This window comes from Lepidochelys kempii, chromosome 15 (genome assembly GCF_965140265.1).
Source record: "Lepidochelys kempii isolate rLepKem1 chromosome 15, rLepKem1.hap2, whole genome shotgun sequence".
NCBI classification, from domain to species: domain Eukaryota; kingdom Metazoa; phylum Chordata; order Testudines; family Cheloniidae; genus Lepidochelys; species Lepidochelys kempii.
This window is the reverse complement of record NC_133270.1, coordinates 2,166,795-2,187,530: the sequence shown is the minus strand read 5'-3', so window position 1 is coordinate 2,187,530 and position 20,736 is coordinate 2,166,795. Positions and strand designations below refer to the sequence as shown.

Sequence of the window (20,736 nt, the reverse complement as noted above, 5' to 3'; positions counted from 1 at the left end):
GAGGTGAAATAAAACGGTTACTCACTTCCTCCTAACTGCTGTTCTTGGAGATGTGCTGTTCACGTCCAGCCCACATTAGGTGTGCGCACGCTGTGTGCACGAGTGTCGGAAACTTTTCCCTTAGGGGCTCCCGTTGGGCCGGCGGGGCCCCCCGAGTGGCACCACTGCACCGTGCATACATACCCCCGCCGGCCCGACCCCCTTCAGTTCCTTCTTGCCGGCGACTCCGACAGAAGGGAAGGAGGGTGGGTGGTGGAACGGACGTGAACCCCACATCTCGAAGAACAGTTACGAGAAAGTAAGTAACCGTTTTTAATTCTTCCAGTGCTTGTTCACGGCCCCATTCCACATTAGGTGGAACACAAGCTTACCTCTAGAGGAGGGGAGGAGTCACAGAACAACTGCTCGGAGGACCGCTCTGCCAACTGCTGCGTCCTCTCTGGCCTGCTGGTTGACCGTGTAGTGGGTCGTGAAGGTGTGTACCGAGGACCAGGTGGCTGCTCTGCAGATCTCCTGGATCAGGAACTGTGCCAGGAATGCCGTGGAAGTTGCCTGCGCCCTGGTCGGGTGGGCTGTGACTGCCGGGGCCGGAATACCTGCGAGCTCATAGCACGCCCGGATGCAGCTTGTAATCCAAGACGAAGACTGCTGTGCCAACACTGGGAGGCCTTTTAATGTCTCGGCCACAGCCACAAACAGCTGCGCGGATTTGCGAAAAGGCTCGGTGCGCTCACATCCAGGGTGTACAAGCTGCAGTGACTCGTGTCCTTATGGGGTTTTGGGAAGAACACCGGCAGACAAATGTCCTGGCCCAAATGGAATTGGAAGACCACCTTAGGGAGGAACTTGGGGTGCGGCCGGAGCTGCACCTTGTCCTTGTGAATACCATATACGGTGGCTCAGAGGTGAGGGCCCTCAGTTCGGACACCCTTCTGGCCGAGGTAACAGCAACCAGAAATGCCGCTTTCCAGGAAAGATCCAGGAGGGAACAGGAAGCGAGGGGCTTGAAAGGGGGTCCCATGAGTTTAGAGAGGACCAGGTTAAGATTCCATGGAGGGACTGGTGGGTGGGAGTACGGGAACACCCTCTCCAACCCTTTAAGGAACCGTCCCACCATTGGGTGGCAAAACACCAAGTCCCCCGAGAACCCCGGATGGAAGGCGGAGATGGCCGCCAGGTGCACTCTGAGTGAGGACGGGGCTAGCCCTTGCTGCTTGAGGTGCAGGAGGTACTCCCGGATGGCCTGCACCGGGACCTGGCACGGCCGCACCTGTCGGGGTTCACACCAAGACGAGAACGTTCTTCACTTGGCCACATAGGCCGTCCTGGTAGAGGGCTTTCTACTGCCAAGCAGAATCTGCTGCACGGGAAGGGAGCGCTGGCTCTCCAGGGTGTTCAGCCACAGAGCCTCCACGTAGCCAGGTGCAGTGACTGTAGGTTGGGATGGAGAAGCCGCCCGCCGTCCTGTGTAACGAGGTCCCGGTATAGGAGTAGGACTACTGGGGCCTCCGCCGACAGCTCTAAGAACGACGTGTACCAGTGCTGGCGGGCCCAGGCTGGGGTGATGAGGATCACCGCCGCCCTATCCCTGTGCACCTCAAGTAGGACCTTGTGCACTTAGGGGAGTAGGGGGAAGGCATACATCAAGCCCCCTCTCCACGAGATCGCAAATGCGTCTGGGAGCGAGCCTGGGCTGTGACCCTGGAATGAGCAGAACCACGGGCACTGGGTGTTGGCCCTGATGGCAAACAGGTCTACCCGGGTTTCAGAGTAACAGCCGTGTTAGTCTGTATTCGCAAAAAGAAAAGGAGTACTTGTGGCACCTTAGAGACTAACCAGAGAGTGAATTTGTGTGGGGGGGTGGAGGGTGAGAAAACCTGGATTTGTGCTGGAAATGGCCCACCTGATGATCACTTTAGATAAGCTATTACCAGCAGGACAGTGGGGTGGGAGGAGGTATTGGTTCATATTCTCTCTGTATATATAAAGTCTGCTGCAGTTTCCACGATATGCATCTGATGAAGTGAGCTGTAGCTCACGAAAGCTTATGCTCTAATAAATTGGTTAGTCTCTAAGGTGCCACAAGTACTCCTTTTCTAGGTCTACCCGGGGAAACCCCCACCTGCAGAAGAGCAAAAGCATAACGTCCACCCTGAGCATCCACTCATGCATGCGGTACGACCTGCTGAGGGAGTCCGCCAGCTCGTTTCGTACCCCTGGGCGATAGGACGCCTCTAGGTGAATTGCATGGGCTATGCAAAGCTCCCAGAGGAGGAGAGCCTCGTGACAGAGTGGCGAGGAATGAGCCCCGCCCTGTTTGTTTATATAAAACATGGCAGGAGTGTTGTCTGTCAGAACTGTCACGCTGTGACCACTCAGAGTGGTGTGAAAGGTCTGGCAGGCGAGACGAACCGCCCTGAGCTCCTTCACATTGATATGGAGCAACCACTCTGCTCCAGACCACAACCCCTGTGTCATGAGGTCCCCCAGGTGAGCCCCCAATCCGTGGTCTGACGTGTCCATCACCAGCATCAGGTCTGGTTGTGGGGTGGCAAAGGGGATGCCTTCACAAACCACAGGCTTGGACTGCCACCACAGCAGGGAGTCCAGCACGTCCCTTGGGGCTGTCACTACCAAGTCCAGGGGGGCCCTGCCTGGGCGGTACACCCGAGCGAGCCACACCTGCAGAGTCCTGAGTCTCAGTCTGGCCTGCCTGACCACGTGCGTGCATGCTGCCATGTGGCCCAGCAGCCACAGGCAGCACCTGGCCATTGTCTTTGGAAACTGGCGCAGGGAGGTGACCGCTTGCTGGATAGCCCAGAATCGGGACACCGGAAGGCTTGCCCTGGCCTGCACCGCATCCAGGACCGCCCCTCTGAATTCCACTCTCTGCGTGGGGACGAGCATGGACTTAGGGACATTGACCAGGAGCCCCAGCTCGTGGAACAACCTCAGGGCCATCTTCACATGGCCCCGCACTTCCGCCTCAGATCGGCCCACCAGGAGCCAGTCGTCAAGGTACAGGTACACCTGGATTCTTTGCCTCCGTAAGAAGGCTGAAACCACCGCCATGCACTTCGTGAACACCCTTGGGGCCACAGCTAGACCGAACGGGAGAACTGCAAAGTGGTAATGTTCTCGGCCCATGGTGAAGCGTAGGAACCGCCAACGTGCTGCGTGGACGGCGATATGAAAGTATGAGTCCTTCATGTCGAGGGCAGCATACCAGTCTCCCGGATCCAGGGAAGGGATGATGGTGCCCAGAGAGACCATGCAGAACTGGGCCTTGACAAGGAAATTGTTGAGCCCGCGCAGGTCTAGGATGGGGCGAAGGCCCCCTTTGGCCTTGGGGATGAGAAAGTACCGGGAGTAGAACCCCTTCCCCCTTAGGCTGTGTGGCACCGCCTCTACCGGCGAGTGGACTTCCTTCTCTAGAGAGAGGGGGTCCCTGAAGAGGGACAGGGAAGGGGGGTGGGAGGGAGGCGAGTACCCGTTCCGCACCATACATAAGACCCAACGGTCTGATGTAATGGTGGACCACACACGGGAGACGGACAGGCGGTTCAGGAAACAAAGGGATGGATCCAGTGACTGGTCTGGTACGCTGTCCTCAAGCGCACCTTTGAAAGCCTGGCTTAGTGCCCGGCTGGGGTTTGTGCTGGCCTTGGTTCTGGCCTGGCACATTGTTGCGCCGTCGCCTCTTATCCCTGCCTCGCCTACAGTAAGGCTCATGCCTACGGCAAGGCTGGTACTGGCATTGAGTGGGATGCTGCAGCTTAAAGGGCTTCCTCTGGGTCGCCGGGGTGTGCATACCCAGCAACTTAAGCGTAGCTCACGAGTCCTTTAGGCTGTGCAGCCTCGCGTCTATCTGGTCCGAGAAGAGTCCGGACCCTTTGAAGGGGAGGTCCTGGAGTGTATTCTGGACCTTGGGCGGCAGGCCTGACTCCTGGAGCCATGCCGAGCGCCTCATGACCATCCCGATTGTCCTAGCCGCTGCGTCTGCCGAATCCAGGGAGGCCTGGAGAGAGGTCTTGGCTACTGCCTTGCCCTTGTCCACCAGGGCCGTGAACTCCTGTTGGGAACCTTGTGGGAGGCTGTCCTTAAACTTCCCCACCGCCACCCTGGATTTGAAATTGTGCCTGTTGAGGATGGCCGGTTCGCAATCCTCAACTGAAGGCCCCCCAAAGAGTACACCTTTCTACCAAAAAGGTCCAGGCGTTTCGCCTCCTTCGCCTCAGGGGCCGGGGCCTGCTGTCCATGGCGCTCCCTTTCGTTCACCGCCGAGACCAGCAGGGAGCATGGACTAGGGTGACAGAACAGGAACTCATAGCCCTTAGATGGGGCAAAGTATTTACGCTCCACATCTTTGGCTGTTGGAGGCCGGGGTCTGCCATATAATCTTATAGTTAGACTGAATGGTCTTAATGAGCAGGAGCGCTATTCTGGATGGACCTTTGGGGCTCAAAATGTCCACCATGGGGTTCTCCTGCTCAACCGTCTCCTCGGCCTGCAACCCCAAGTTTTGGGCGACCCTGCGCAGCAATTCCTGGTGGGCTCGATGGTCTGTCGGCGGAGGAACAGACACCTCTGTACCCACCACCGCCTCATCGGGGGAAGATGAGGAGGTTAGCTGCTGCTCGACCCGCTCTGGTTGGTCCTCCTGCTCCCCTTCTTCTACGGGAGGGGCCTCTGGCTCAGGCCAGGGAGGGAGTCCCTTTCCCTGGGCTCGGTGCCTCTCTCTGGTTTATGCTGGGGGGATGCTGGAGGCCTGGATACTACCGTCTCTGGCACTGTCTGGCATCGATGCGGGGACCGGGAACGCTGCACCGAGTGACTTGCCCTGGATGGGGCCCCTTGGCACTCCTGATAGGCCCAGGGGGTCCAGAAGGGCCAATGGCCTAGTGGCCCCCATTGGGGTTGCCAGCTCCCCTGAGGGTCCCTGCTGTCCGGGGCCCGGTGCAGGGAGCTACAGTGGCGCACGCCCACCTATGGACGTGAACAAGCAATCGAAGCAGGAGCTCTGTATCTTGTTACCGAGTCTCTCGGCCACTCAGTCTCCTCTACCTTGTTTCTTAAAGGTCAGAACATTGTGCTGCACTGGGACAAGCAGCTGGGACAAACGGATTTGGTCTGCATTGGTTTTCCACCCTCTTGATTCCTACGGTCTCAAACCTGACATCTGACCCCAGGCAGAAAACAAGGACTAACAATCCCAGCCAGTCAAGGCAGCCACAGTTGCTTGGAAACAAGGGGAGAAGGAGGTGTGGGAGGAACTGAAATGAGAGGAGACTTGCTCTCTGATTACACAGCAGGAGTTTATCTGATCCAGAACTCTTCGACAGCACTACGGAGCAATTAATGGGCTCTGCTTTGGCAAGGGAAGGCCATTCAGGCACTAATGGGTCGCTAAGAAAGAGAACCTCTGCGGGCAGCAGGGAGGAACTAAGACGGCAGGGACGTGTTTGCCCACAACCTCTCTGCAGGAAGGGGCGGCACTGAAGCATTCAATGAGCACCCTGGTTGGACAGGGCTCCATAGGCGCATTACAAAGCAGCGATCTACTCCACTGACTCTTAATCAAGTCAAGCCACCTCTGCTTGGCAGGACCTGCTGTCACTCCAGAGGAAATCAGAGCCAGAGGGTCGGGGTATTGGTGCTGCCTTTGAAAAGTGTTGCTTTTGGCGCTGCAGAGGTGGATTATTCCAGCCGAGAGGTTTCTACAGCCTGCAGACACTAGGCACAGCCCAAACCAACTCAACACTAAAATGAGTTCGGGCCCCGTTTTGAAAGAGCTGAACTACAGGAACTCACCTGCACTGAGAGGACAATCTTTGATGTGGAACTGGGCTTCATTCTCATTTGGAATGTCCTTCCAGGTGGCCAGGAACATCTGCCGCTCTGGAGGAGGAGACACAAGTAGGTAACCGGCGTGAACCCTGGGGGATTAGCCACCTCACTTGCACATCAACTCTGGACAAACAACTCTGCCCAAGCCCGTTAAAGACGGGCTCCCCTCCTTCCCACAGACACCCACAGGGAGCAGCCTCCAGCAATCTGTGGAAGGAGGTCAGCATCAGTACTTTATTCCCTTAGGACTTGTCTACATGGGGACACTTGGAAAATTAATCCAGATTAACTAACGGTTGGAATTGAAAGTGGTTTAGCTAAACTGCGTTAAACCCCCGTGTGGGCACCCATTCAGAATAAAGTGGCTTTAATTAAACTAAACCAAATGAACTACCAAAGCATAGTCCAGCCCTGTTTAAAGTATTTAATGAGAAGAAAAATAGCAATGGATACAAGAAAAGCATGACTGTATGATCAAGGCTTTGAACAATGGGGGCAGAACTGTACTGGAAAACAGCTAAATTTTGCACTGTTCTACTACAGACTTGCTGCAACATTAAGCCTGGTGATAGTGTCCTGTGTAGACAGGTGTTCGTGTGCACACGTGTATATTTTTCATATGTACGCACGCTAGCAAAAGTCGCATTCTAGAGGACTCCTAGAAGGGTCAGAATCAGATGAAAGTGGGGCTTGGCTCTAGTTATGCTCAGTAACGGTCTCCAGTCCTTTCCCAAGCCCTGCTGTGGAAAGCGGTGGAAGAGAAAAGCCGTGAGGACTAACAGCTTGATAAGGAGCAATTCAGCCCCCACTCCAGGCTTACTAAGGCAGAGGTTAACCCGGCTTTGATGTCTCCCATCCTGTTCATCAGAGCTCAGCCCTGCGGTGCGACATTCCCAGATTCATTCTCATTTCTCTTAAAAGGAGGTCCAAGAGTCATGAACTACAGGGCTAGAAATACCACACTGTAAGGATTCCATCTGAATAGGACACAGCATCATCCAAGGACCAACGGTGGAATTGCATCTATACATGCAACATTTCTGAACTGCCTATGGGAGTTCTTATACTACCTCCCCTCTTCCATTTACTCACTCACCCACACCCTGTCTGGCTATCTCTGCCACCAACTCCAGGATAGAGAATCCCATCAACTCACCCATCTTCCCATCTTCCACAAAGAGGATGTGCAGTGGGTACAAGGTGCTGAAGTAGAACACATCAATGTTGTTCTTCACTGCAACCTGGTACCAAGGGGACAGAGGGTGTTAGCTTTTCTTCCTGATCTAGCCCAGGAAGGCAGTTCACAGGTGAAATCCGACATGACATGTACTGATGTATCTGATGCAAGGCACAGCGTCTAGTGGTGGAATCAGCACAGGGCTGGGAACCAAGAACTCCTGAGTTCCAATCCCAGCCTTTAATCTCCTAGGCAAAGAGTTAAACTGGTCGCAATGTGCTCACAGTGGCTAAGTACTGCCAGCATTATTTAACTGAAGAGCAGAACAGTGATAAAACGAGAACAGCAGCCAGTCCCGAACCTACAATCTTACGCTCCACTGTAATTATCCTCCTCTTAGACCCCATTCCCACTCACTAGCTGGAGCAGAAAGATCAGTTGCATCTCCTTCCACAAGCCAAGCATGGGTACTGAGCTAGCACGCTGTGAAGCTGGGAGAGTGTATTCAGTGGCATCTCTTGGCCTAGCCATATGCTGAAAAGGGCTCCCTGTTCTGTAAGCAGAGAAACCAGGCCTGCGTCAGAGCTCGACACTGGACCAGAACGAGGTTTCCCTTTTCCCGGAGAAAGAGAGAAGGCATCAAGGAAATATTGCATCTCTCCATGTCCCATCTCAATATTCTGGCATTATCCATTTCACCTCAGCTTCCCTTCCTGCTCCCCCAACTAAACTCCATCTGTAGAGTCCAGCTCCCTCAGAGGACTGGCCAGTCCCTACATGCACAGCTGCTGGTACGAGTTTCAGATTCTCCACTGTGGCTCTCCTTGCCCTTCCCATCCTCACTGTGCCATTTAGACTGGTCCATTAATGACACTTGTGTGCTTTCAGCTGCCTCCTCCATACAGCCTCACCTGGAGGTTGTTGAGAGGATCCATCTTCATGACAGAGCCAACTGTGTTCAGAGGGAGGGAGATCTCCACAGTCTGGTTGGGAGCAAGAGGGGCGTGGATCTGAAGAGGAGCAGCTGGCGCCAGGCCGAAGCTGTGGGGACACCCAAAGAGAGTAGGTGGGTTAGTGGAAAGAGAGAGGGAGCTGCTAGGATTTCTGTTGCTTGTTGTAAGTTTCCTGCCAGGTGGTGGGAGGATGCTAATGGCAGCACGTGTCAAATCTCCTTCCCTGGATGGTGGATACACCAACTTGTAAGTATTTCCACCTTGCTGATCTGGCAGTGTGGCAGATTGGCCTGCGCAATTCCAGCCTGTGATGTGCTCAGGGACACTAAACCACACCGATAGTCTGTCTGCTCCCACTCCGCAACTCCTTCCTTCCTCTCTCTGCCTATGCTGGGCACTCACGTGGCATCACTACCTCTCACACACGCTTCATTCAAATCCTCCTCCCAAACTATGGAGCAGCACGTTCAACAGCCACACACCAGATCATCCACAGTCAAAGCAGAGCATGGCATGTCTGACCATCACAGGTTGTTGATTCAAACCTGTTACATCTCAACCATGGTGGGTATGGGGCATTGGCAAGTATCCAAGCCTGGAGACCCTGCATCTTTATTTCTAAGCAACCTCATGCTGGGTCTCAAATGGCCTGAGAATCTTACGTTTTAGGCCTTTATGATGCTAGTAGGGACAACTCCACAGCCCTCAGCCACCCCTGTGAGCTGGGGCTGGAGTGCCTTTCGCTCCTTTGAACACACAGGGAGCGCTATTCAGCTTAGCAGGAAGACACACGGTTAACAAGGAGGACCCGTTACCAGCAACGGGGGTGGAGGCCTCATTCAATCTCTGTTCTTAACTGAGGATCAGCCTCTTCAGTCAACTTCTTAGAGGCTCAGGTTTACTCATCACCATGGGCACTCAGGGAGAGAAGGATCATCACGGGAGGCTGTTCCTACCTTGATAGGACTACAGGACGCCCTATCTGCCCTGGCTTTATGTGGCCACCCCTGCCCTCTGGCTCCACAGCCACGTCCTTCTACTGCTTGTCCAGCCTGACCTTCTGCTGAGCACCAAGATGCCTCTGAGGGTTAGCTTCCCTCGAGGGTTGGACTCCCCCAGGCTGTAAGGCAAGAGGAGCAGGGATAGCCCTAGAATGACTGAAGGGAAAACTCAGGCTCTGCTTCCCAGAGGTTGGTGGACACGTGGTCACTGGTTTTCCTTCCTGTCTAAAGGAACACTTCGTTCGTAACAAGCTGGGGCGTAGATCTACTCTGCCCTAGCCTACCGTGCTCTAAGTGTCCACATGGACCCTGTTGCAGCACACTAAAAGTCCCATTTTTCGTTTTGATCTGCTCCCACTTCAAAGTGGGGTAGATCAGAGCTCACCACAGACCTACTCCACTTTGAAACGTGAGTACACACCAAAGTGAACAACGGAGCCGTTAGTGCGCAGCAGCAGGCTAGTGCAGGGTAGATTTACACCCCCCACTCGCAGCGAATTATGTGTGTGTCTAGACAGGCCCACAGTAATTTTAGCGCTATCACTGCCCGTTGCCCGTTCCCTACACACATCCACCATTGCCTCCTACCCCAAGAGGACAGGCTGTAAAGTCACAGGTGCTGGTCAGCAGGAGATATGCCGTGTGCAGTGCATACAGGACAGCATCCAGGGCACATACCAGCATCCGACAGCATCCAGGGCACATACCAGCACTTCTCTTGCCAGAGCTTGCCTAAGGTCTTTTCTGAGCCTAGATCTCATGAGCATATGGTTGGTTCAGCAACACCGATCTTCCAGAACTAGCAACAGACCCACCTGCCAGGCCAGGGGCTTATAGGTTATGCCACTGCCAAGTTCAGCCAACTGTGCTCCCAAATGAATGCGCCAACAGGAGCTCTGGAGACAGCTCACCCCTTGCTTCCAACCATATCCCACACTGCCAAAGACAGCATCCCTCCCCAAGCTGAGCAGACCCCTGAGATCACCTGATGCATAGCATGCTGCACTAGCAGCCCAGCAGGTATTTTACCTGTTACGGTTGAACTGGATGGCAAAGTCAGACATGACCTGCAAGGCCTTGTTAGTTAGTAAGAGATCCATGGAGATGGCGCCCACCTGGCGGCTGAATGTGCCAGAAATCTCCAGGCCCTTGGCCTTCATGGCTGGGAGCCAGACCTACATTATGTGAAGACAGAAGATGATGATTTTGACCTTATCTGAAACACAAGGTGAACTGGCTATCATAGAGGAGCCAAACTGGACTTAGGAGTCCAGGTCTCAAGAGCAGGAGCTCCTGACAGCACAGAGTCAGACAGTCTACCTGTAAGTCTAACATTTTACTGCTACAGGTAGGAAGTTAAGGATTTTAAAATCAAGATTCCCTGGCTTTCCTCCAGCTCACAAAGGCAGGGAACATACCAGACATGCACGTGACCTCACTGTGAAGGAACAGGCGCTTTCTAGCCCATGGGGATGCAGGCCCTTTTCGTCACATCTTCCCAGTACACTGACTGGCTCTTGGAAGGAGTCATTAATGTGGGCCGGGGTGTGAATCCCTGCAAGGGACTGCAGGTGAGAACACAGGCAAGCTCACTAGTGCTGCCTCTATGCACAGATAGGCTCAGGTTTCTAGGGACGAAGGTCTCTCTGGGATCAGCCCTCATTCTCTCCTTCACTCTGAGGCCTAACAAGTGGCAGCCCGTCCTCAAAGGGGGACCATCCCACCACCAGCAGTCCTAGGGCGGGGAGGCGCCCTGTTAATAGACTTACCCACCTGGACACAGAGAGGATATCTAAGACACATTAAACGTATGTGTCACCCTTGAAAATCCTCCATGTGTCACTAGGCAGGACACGACGCTCCAAAATTTCACCTGAGGATTTACACTTCACCACCTTCCTGGGGCATCCCCAAATTCTACCAGCTTGGGGCAGCTTAAAGCTTGCCCATGGATCCCCACCCCATGTTGATCTTTAACAGCAGCAGTCCATACGGCCTGGCAATGTTAGAGCCCAGATAGCTAGAGCCAAAGCCTTGGGTGGGAGGTCAGTACAGGCAGGGCCACTCACAGTTTTGGGTGCCACATGGGATCCTGACAGTGTGCCCACGCCACCGGCCAGATCAAAGAGGTCTCCCAAGCCACTGCTGGGGGGCGGCCCGAGGTTTGCAGGCATCACCGTGCTGGGAGCTGTAAAGGTAGTACCACTCATCTGTATGAAGCAAGGAAGCCAGTTACTCTGGGTGGCATGAAAGAAACGAGAGAACAAAAAGGAAGGTGCAAAATGCGACAGACTGGTAAACATGGAAGATGCACACTCACTGCAGGACTGCCTCCTACATCGCTTCTCAGCTGCAAAGAGACAAGAAACAGGAACATCACTGAGAGCAGTGGCAGGTGAATAAAAAGCAGGCCAGATGGGGGATCTCCAGCACACGCAGCCATGACCCATTTTACCAACGGCTCTTTAAAAAGCACTGGACAAAGGGTGGGGTCAGGAACTGTTCCAAGACCGCTTAGCAGGCCCTGTGGCTTCGAGGCACTGGGACACATCTGTTATTTCACTGTGCTTCAGATCTGCTCTTTTTCCCCAGCATCTAACAAGCTAAGCATCATACACATCAACCAAGAGCAGACAAGGACGGAGACAGCCTGAGAGACTGATAGTTCTATAAGTAGCGTCGGTGAACTCCCCATCTCTTCTAAAGTAAGTTCCTCTCTCCTCTGCTGTCTTGGAGGTGGGGTACTGGGGGCCGGCGCAGGTGGGAGCCCAGTGGGAGCCCCAAAGGGTCTAAGATGGTTGGATACAATTTGAGTGGGACAGCACTATATGAAACATGGGTCTGATGGCCTTGCACCAAACTGATGGCATTTCTTCACACCCCACTGTAGGCACGATAGTAGGTTCACAATCTCCAGCTGTTCCTTCTATGCTAGAGTGACAGGGAGCAGGGATGGGTGAGGGGAGGACACGGGAGGTTGGCTAGCTATATTCCAGAGAGCTAGTAAAAAGGGCTGATCCATACCCCTTCAGACTCGTCCCCCATCTCCAAGCAGAAGCAGGCAAGGTGAAGAGAAGAGCCAGCCACATGCACAGAGACACAAGCCAGGAGAGAAGAGAGACAGACAAACAGGGAGACAAGAGAAGGGGAGGGAGGGAAGGAACAGAAATTAGTCCAACTTCATTGCCACTCAGTACGTCCGACTGGCATTAGTATTCAGAGGGCCACAAACACTGGAGTCAACAGGTGCCCAGAGAGCCCCTACCCCAGGACACGAACAGAGGCAGGGAGGTGCCATGTTGGCTGGTGCTTTTTAGCTTTGGAACCAGCATCTTGGACGACACCACAGGTTCCTGCCAGCTTAGAGCACCTACGAGCAGAGCCCTCCTCTGGTGTGTCTACACAGATACCCTACTTTGCTGACACCAGCCCAGGAACCTGAGCAAACAGTTCTGACTTGTTACTTGGGCCACATCTATACCCCTTTCCAGGACCCCTAGCAGACCACCAGTTATTTCTCTGGTTACTGATTTTTTCAGCTCACAAACAGGCTACTACAAACCTTCTGGGACCTTCCTCCCACGTCAGGGAGGGACTACCATGGCACCTGATTGCTAGTGACAGAACCAAGAGGTGAGCAGCCCCTACGCCAGACCAGTAACAGGCCTACAGTTCAGAGGAAACTCTGGAATCCAGCCGCTTTTCATGACAAGGCAGCATTCCATTTTGACATCAGCCTGGCTCTCCAACAACTCCCAAGCATCTCGTGCTGGGTGCCCTGCCAACATACTGACTGCCTAGATCAGCGATTTCCAGCCTTGCTGGGAAAGTGTGCCCGTAATGGGAAGCCAGACCATGCTGTGTCCACTGCTTCCCATTAAGCTGTGTGTGCTCGAAGTCCAAATCCCAGCCTCAAGATGGTAAGAACCTAGGCTAGAGCACATACAACTGGAATGGAAGGTATGCACTACGTGGGCCTGGATTCACCATTAAGGTTATGATGGGAGCCTAGTGCACCATTAGCAGGATGCTCCATAGCGGTCTAGGTTATTAACACAGCCAGACAACAGATGAGCACAGCTGTCAGCGAGGGACATACCTGGATTCACAACCAACGCACTGTCTATTAGAAATCAAGCATGCAGACCCATGACCTACCAAGCTGTCCAAGCCACCTCCAAGAAGATCCACAGCCCCCATCTGCACAGAGGATGTAGCAACAGGAGGTCCGCTCACTGGAGGGCCCAGGTCAAGGTTCAGAAGGTCACCAAGGAGGTCACCCTGAGTTGGGATGACGGCTGGTTGTTCTGAAGGTGGGGCTCCTGATGGGGCTGCATCAGGGCTCTCTGCACTTTCACTCCTGCAGAGGGAGTTAGAGAAGGTGAAACATGTGACACCATAGGGAGATCTGGGTGACCTAACAGACATCGTGCCTCACTGTAGAAGGAATATATTTCATTCCAACGGGCCAGGGCAAGGAATATTGAGAGACATTCTCTCCTAGCCAGAGTCAACCCAAGCCAGAGGGCCAATATTTCAGCATTATTACACCGATCAGAGAGAGACTTGTCTTCCACTCACAAGTGTACCCTGAACACTGGATCTAAAGGGGGCCACTTACTTCAATCTATGCTGACTTACTACTGCAAGGGGAATCTCTCCCCAGTGGAGAGACATAAGCCATGCACCAGAAGCCAACACCAGACGGCACCTCAAAGATCTTCAGTTCAATGCTGAGATCATCAGTGGCCTCTGCAGACCCTGCAAGGGGCTCATGTACTGCTGAGAACATGGAGGGGTAACTTGGCCCCATGGCAAAGCCCACCATTGGGAGGAGGGGGACTGAGTGTGGCTCAGCACTGCTCAGCCTAATTGAACAAGTGCTGGCAGTTTCCAGGCAGAGCCTGCAGGGGTCAGATACAGTCAGACGGAACAGAAAGAGGGGGCTAGCTGCAGCTAGAGATGGCAGGTACTCACGACCCTGTCCGCGGAGGCAAGCTCTTGTGCACAATGCCTCTGCTCCCCTCCACGAAGGCACTGGGAGGCTTATGATAGACAGAGGCCAGCGTGCCAATGTAACAGATCAGCTCATCCAGCAGGGTCGGCTCAATCAGATCCGTCTCCTCGGAGATGAGGGGCTTCTCTGCCAGCACCACTTCCTTGGCAGCTACAGGATCAGTGGAGAGCAGACGCCAGTAGATGTAGCCACGGTCCCGCAGGTCCGGATTATCAGAGTCCTTTGGGAAATGCAGCAATTAAAACAATTCATGGGCTGGCCGAATCTAGCCGGGGAAGAGGATACAGACTACTACTCGCTGGCCTAGGAAGCAGCATTAATAATGTCCCTCCAGGGCAGAGGCCAACTGCCCCGACATAAATCCTGCTGCAGGCATTTGGTCAGGGAATGGGGGCAGAATAGAAAATACAATCAACTCTGCTGTGCCTGCCAGTTGTACACATGCTGCAGGGTGTAAGCGTTTTGGTGCGTGTTCTTTAGTGGGGAAACACACGGGATAGAGAAAGACAGGCAGTTCTCCTCCCTGTTCTTAAGTCTGGTCGCAAGCAGTTTTGTGGTAAGGCTGCAGCAGAGAGCAAAATGGGCTCAAGAGGAGATCAAAACTGACAATTACTGGAAAGCTTTGAAAGGTTTAATTAGTGACGTATTTAGCACAAATTATAATCTCCAAAGAATTTAATTGCATGTAGAGAGGTTTCTAAGCTATCCCCATCATACATGTAAGACTAGCCATAAAAACCCTGCGTCTGCTTCCATAAAGCCCTTCCAACTAACATGATTAGGGCCCTACCAAATTCACAGCCATGAAGAACACGGCACAGACCGTGAAATCTGGTCTTTTGTGTGCTTTTACCTTGTACTATACAGATTTCATGGGGGAGACCAGCATTTCGCAAATTGGAGGTCCTGACCCAAAAGGGAGTTGCAGGGGGTCACCAGGTTATTTTAGGGGGAGTCACGGTATTGCCACCCTTACTTCTGCACTGCCGTCAGGACTGGCTGGCCAGAGAGCAGAGGCTGTTGGCCGGGCACCCTCCTCTGGAAGCAATGCACTGCCAGTAGCTGCACAGAAGGAAGGGTGGCAATCCCAGACCAGGCCACGCTTCCTTCTGCCCTGCTGCCTGCAGGGCTGGGCGGCCGGAGAGCGGTGGCTGCTGACTGAGGGCCCAGCTCTGCAGGCAGCAGCGCAGAAGGAAGGGTGGCAATCCCAGACCAGGCCACGCTTCCTTCTGCCCTGCTGCCTGCAGGGCTGGGCGGCCGGAGAGCGGCGGCTGCTGACTGAGGGCCCAGCTCTGCAGGCAGCAGTGCAGAAGGCAGGGTGGCAATCCCAGACCAGGCCACGCTTCCTTCTGCCCTGCTGCTGGCGGCGGCTGTGTCTTCCGAGCGGGGCTCCTGGCCAGCAGCCGCTGCTCCCCGGCTCCGAAGGCAGCGCTGCCGCCTGCAGCAGTAAGGGTAGCAGTACCGCACACACCCCCTTACAATAACCTCGTGACCCCCCCAACTCCTTTTTGGGTCCAGACCCCCGCAATTACAACACCATGAAATTTCAGATTCAAATAACTGAAATCGTGAAATTTATGGTTTTTAAAATCATATGACTGTGAAATTGACCAAAATGGACCCTGAATTTGGTAAGGCCCTAAACATGGATCCATGTTTAAACATTTCTACTGCAGTAGCACCTAAAGGCAACAATCAGACTCTATAACATCTAGCACAGTGGGGTCCAAGCACACAGTAAGTGACAGTCTACGCTGGCAAGCATGCGGCGAGGGACTGAGTGAGCGTCCCGCTCTGGGAGTCAGTGCACTTTACTGCTGCCCCTGGATAGTTGCTGAACATTTCATAGCAGTTATCACACCAGTCTTCCCTTTAATTCCACTGATTCCCTGTGAAGGACAAGCCCTGGCTCTGCCTCTCCTGCTGGAAGGAGCACTTCATCCTCTGAAAAATGGAGAGACTCAACGAGGTGAAAAGGCAAATGTGTGCTGCTCACACTAGCTCTCCTCCAGTAATCCTACCATGATTCAGAACAATGCTCTAGTCTGTGTCTCTCAGAAGGTCATTGAGCATGAAGCTCCTATTGGGGCAGTCTGATCAAAGGGTTTACAGCGTCAGAGCCGACATCAATAGGCTCAACTCGGTGAGAAAATAAGGGATTGATGTTTTCTTTGTGGGGGTATAGAACAGAAGAGGGGTCCTCGGAGGGTAAAAACAACAAATACTGAGGTGCGATTAAGATTATTATTATTATTATTATTAATAAGGTGCAATATTAAGATTCATTATGCTAGCACCACCCCATGTAAATTCATTACCACTACCTCACAGCCATGCCCAGTGGTTCTTCAGTACCGTCCAATCATCCACCCCCCTCAAAGGCCAAGGCCTACTGCTGGAGGGATTTTATAGTCCAGACAGCCCTGGGAAGTAGGACTGTAATTGGCAGCCTAGAGATCTCCCACTATATTGGCACCAGGACAAGTTTGATCAAATGTAGCTGTGTGGTAATCACATGGTTGTTCCATTGCTTTCAAGAGTCCAGAGACCGGTCAGCAGACCTGCTCTCTAGAATAATCTGTACTATCATCATCTGGTTCTGGAGCATAGGTAAATGGCTGGGGATTCCCTCTATCTAGTCATCCCACTATTTGCCCCTCTCTATTCTGTAACAGGATAGCCCAGGCTGTTCCCCATTCTGACACAGCAAGCCCCACAATCTCCATAAACGTGGGTCCAAAAGCATTGCTGGCTTTAGCAAACCCCAGAAAGCGAAGTGCCCCTGTCTCATGGTCAAGAGCTTGTTACACACCTGAGTAGCCAGGCTCAGCACCTGCTGCACCAGCTCCTGGGTCTCAGTGGGCTTCTTTAGGAAGAGCTTCACAATGGCAGTCAGCAGCTGCAGCTGGACCTGCACAGTGCAGGCAAGAGAGAGTTAGGAAGCAGGCAGACCATGGGTGGCACCATGGTTTAGCCCATCTAAATGTCAGCCCATTTAGCCCATCTAAATGTCAAGTACGTGCACCCCACCAGCAAATGCAGCTCCCATCGTGCACGGATACAAGCCTGCACCAGTTGAAAATTCTAACGCAGGGTCATCAGCCAACAGACCAACAAGACCGTCATAGGCCAGACAGGCAGCCTCCTTAAACCACTCACTCCTATTTAAACCTGCTAAGGCTCACAATATCAGAGGGTTCAATCACAGGTTATTAGGTTCAATGGGAGAACGACTGGGGTGAAATTCTAGAATCAGCGTATGCAGGAGGTCAAGTTGGATGAGCTGAACTGTCTCTCCCGGCTTTAAAAAAGAAAACCTATGAGTCACACCCACATGAGGATGGTCAATTTCCCTCTTCCCCTTGATCTAAATGTTATGGAATATAAAGTTTATTTGGATATTTTATGTTTCTTTATAAGCTTTTCTCCAGGCCCCTTCCCCCATGTCAGTTCCAGAACATTTTATAAACATGAACAGGCTTATCCCACCTTTTGAGAGTGTTGTGGTGAAGTATTACCCCCATTTTACAGACGGGAAACTGAGACACGGGGGAACTAAGTGATTTACCCAAGGTCACACAGGAAGTCAGTGGCAGGAATAGAATCCACATCTCCCAGGCCCAGCTCATTGTCTTAATCCCAAAACAATCCTAGGGCTAGGGCAGCCTCACAAGCTCACTCCCTGCCTCCTCTAGGCTAGGGGCAGAACCTAGAGCTACACCCAGTGGTTTTGCCTTGACCTTAGTTTACCACAGCAGAAGTGACTGTGGGCATGTCCTGATCTGAGAACTGACTGAGATCCCATTGCCTGGGGACAAGGTGCAGAAGCAGTGCTCTCAAGAGCATCCCATGGGGTGAAAGTGTTTAGGGAAATGAAAAAGTAATTACACTGCTCAGCTCAACCGCCCAGCACAGCACACAAGCTAAAAATACATCTTTGCTTATTGGGTAAGTCTCCTGTAAATGAGCAGCACAGACATTCACACAGGGACCCTGCACAGAACTCTGGAGGCAGTTTACAAGTTAATGGATAACTGAAACACCGCACAGTCTCAGGTGACACAGGCATAGCTCTGGAGATCAGAGTCCTCAGTTCATCCAGAGAACAGGAACAGCATGAGCGGCAGCAAGGAAAGCTTCCCCCATGCTGGCCCTGCAAACCTCAACTTGGGGGCATAGATCTTTGGGGAAAGGATAGCTCAAGATCCAGGTCCCTTTGTAAAGTTTAAGCAGTGACCTAGAGAGAAGCTCTGTGACCGATGATCAGTACTTCGAGCCATCCTTCCCCCCAGCCCTGTCCATCTGACTTTCCAGCTCCATCCCATCACCTGGGTGCTCTCGTCATGGAAGCCCTCCAGAAAGCTCTCCAGTAGCTCATCTGCGTTGTCAATTCGCTCAGCATATTCTCCCACAATCCAAATCATGGCAGCCCGGGCCTCGGGCTCATCGAGGGAGTCCAGATTCTCACACAGGGTGGCAATCACGCTCTCGTACCTTCACAACAGTGTAGACAGAGTTAAGCAGCTCATGGGGAACCAGACAAATCCAACCATCCCTGGAGGAGTTTCTTTGTGGTGCGTGAACTGGCATGTTGTGCACAATGGTGGTAAGTAGTGAGGTGATGTCATATACCCCCCACCCCCTGAAAGGCTACTCTCAAGTTCAGGGCGGTTTTCCAGTAGAGATGAGATTACGGGAAGTCTGAGCTACAGTGAACGAATGCCCCATAGCATGATCTTATCTTGATAAGAGTTAAGATTGTTCCTTCTAGCATGACTGTAACACACCCTGCAACTACACACAGTGTCTCAGAGCATGCAGTCCGAGTCTTCCCACTAGGTTCAGCGCAACTGAGACTCAGTCAGGTCTATTCCATTGGGTCACGGCCAGCGGGGGCCTAGGGATTTATTTGGGGGTGGGGGAAGAGGAGAGTTACTACAGGCCCTTGCTGCTGGGTTTTAGATCCTTGAAGCTACTGGTGAGTGAGTGAATGAAAAAGAAAGGAAGGGAGGTTGGGACCATGGAGAAGGGGATGGTGGAGTGTGAACAGGAGAGGTTGTGAGGAGAGTCAGATATTGCGAAAGCAACATTTTTGCTTTAGATCAACTGAAACCAAAGAATCCAGGAAGCCCTTTGTAGGACTCACGTTAGCCCATCAGAAGGGAGGTTCCCTTAGCTCAGCTCCCCTTGTCTCCCTTTGTTTGACTGTACTCGGAGACGGTACAGTCAAACAAAAGCCAGGAGATTCCAAGGGCTCCAACACATGCATTCTCCTGCAAATGCTTCTCCAGCTCTTGGCTCTTACCGCTGCCTTTGGGGAGTCTCTGCTATGCTCTGTTCAGAGACAGCATCTAGGGACAGATCCTTCATTATTAGCAGCAGTCTGTGCCCATTGCTCTTGCCTTTGACAAAATCAGAAATTGTATAGTGCGAGTCTGCAGCGTGCACAAGGGCTGGCTCTACTTCAGCCATGTCATCACTTTTTCAGAGAGTATAGGCCTGGATCCTCTAGCCTCTCTATATAATTAAGTCATAAGCAACTCATCCTGATCACCCTCTGCTATCTTCTCCAGCTCAGTGGCAGCTGTGACATTATGTCCCAAATTCTTCACAGAAATATTATGATATGAATATGGCATAACTAAGATATGTTTTGTGCAAGATGGGCTGGAAACCTATCATTAGAAAGGTTATGATTTACTGAATGTGATTAACTGAATGTGATTATCCAATTTGTACGCATGTATCATTTCTGTATCTGGAATTAGAAATATTGACTAAGTAGTAATTACAACTGTGTTTTCACCTGGGAAGTGCCCAGACAGTATGCAAACAGCCTAGATGGATATTAGGAAGGACAATAAGGCTTTGAAGATACTAATCTCCCTCCTTTCTGAGAAGTTTCCTGGGATGCTGCTTTGATACTGCAGGGTCATGTGATCATATCACCTGGTACAGGATATAATCTTAAATTGCTGATATTTTTCCACAGGATGGGAAACAAAGGATTCCTGCCATATGCAAATCCTATTTAAGGCTGGGGAGTGAGTTAATCTGGACTCTTCTCCACTGTCTCCCCGCCCAAGAAGGAAGACTGCTGAAAACACCTGAAGAAACAAAGGAACTAAGCTGGGGGAGGCAGGGGCTGAGCCCAGGTGAGAAAGGGCAGCCTGTGAAAGGAATCCCTGGAGAGTTAAGCTGCACGCGGTGCAGTTTACCGTCAAGAAACTCTGCAACCTGCTTGAAACAACATTTAGGATGAGAAATTATTCTTTGTAGCCAGTATTCCTTAGTCTATTAAGCTTAGCTTGCATGTTTTGTTTTATTTGCTCAGTAATCTGCTTTGATCTGTTTGCTATCCCTTATAATCACTTTAAATTTACCTTTTGTAGTTAAACTTGTTTGTCTATTCCAAAATCCAGTTTGTATAATTCATGACTGGGGGAGGAGGGGCAAAGAGCTGTGCACATCTTCCTCCACATTGAGGGAGGGGGAGAATTTTATGAGCTTATGTTGTATAAATCTCTGTACCATACAATATAATTTTGGGTTTACAATCCAGAGGGGGTGTGCACCAAAGTGTCCCCTGTCCTCCCACACAGAGCTGATTGCAGACTGTGTGAGAGTCTACAGCTGGGCGTGTCCCTACCTGTGTGTGTGCTGGAAGGGGGCTTCCGAGCCGGTCACAGCAGCACAGAATAAGGGTAACCCAGGCTGGTGGGACAGGCGGGCTCAGTGGGA

The 20,736-nt window shown here is 52.3% G+C and overlaps 1 protein-coding gene and 1 non-coding gene across 9 annotated transcripts in view; both read right to left on the bottom strand.

Moving 5' to 3' along the window:
* The window catches only part of AP1B1 (adaptor related protein complex 1 subunit beta 1), a 79,848-nt gene that overhangs the window by 6,083 nt on the left and 53,029 nt on the right, over positions 1 to 20,736 (bottom strand). For 6 of the 8 annotated variants that reach the window (XM_073313034.1, XM_073313029.1, XM_073313026.1 and 3 more), the window contains 11 exons: positions 18,324 to 18,489; positions 16,808 to 16,906; positions 13,956 to 14,215; positions 13,137 to 13,338; positions 12,003 to 12,023; positions 11,299 to 11,328; positions 11,048 to 11,188; positions 10,008 to 10,153; positions 7,936 to 8,065; positions 7,004 to 7,088; positions 5,812 to 5,898 (listed from right to left, as the gene is read on the bottom strand). In XM_073313034.1, coding sequence (XP_073169135.1) covers positions 5,812 to 5,898; positions 7,004 to 7,088; positions 7,936 to 8,065; positions 10,008 to 10,153; positions 11,048 to 11,188; positions 11,299 to 11,328; positions 12,003 to 12,023; positions 13,137 to 13,338; positions 13,956 to 14,215; positions 16,808 to 16,906; positions 18,324 to 18,489 — 1,367 coding nt within the window. The remainder of the gene's footprint in view (positions 1 to 5,811; positions 5,899 to 7,003; positions 7,089 to 7,935; positions 8,066 to 10,007; positions 10,154 to 11,047; positions 11,189 to 11,298; positions 11,329 to 12,002; positions 12,024 to 13,136; positions 13,339 to 13,955; positions 14,216 to 16,807; positions 16,907 to 18,323; positions 18,490 to 20,736) is intronic. The other 2 variants (XM_073313027.1, XM_073313028.1) reach the window with 2 other exon arrangements.
* LOC140899028 (small nucleolar RNA SNORD125) lies at positions 8,835 to 8,934 on the bottom strand. Its single transcript, XR_012155195.1, has one exon. It is a non-coding gene; the product is annotated as a small nucleolar RNA SNORD125 (small nucleolar RNA).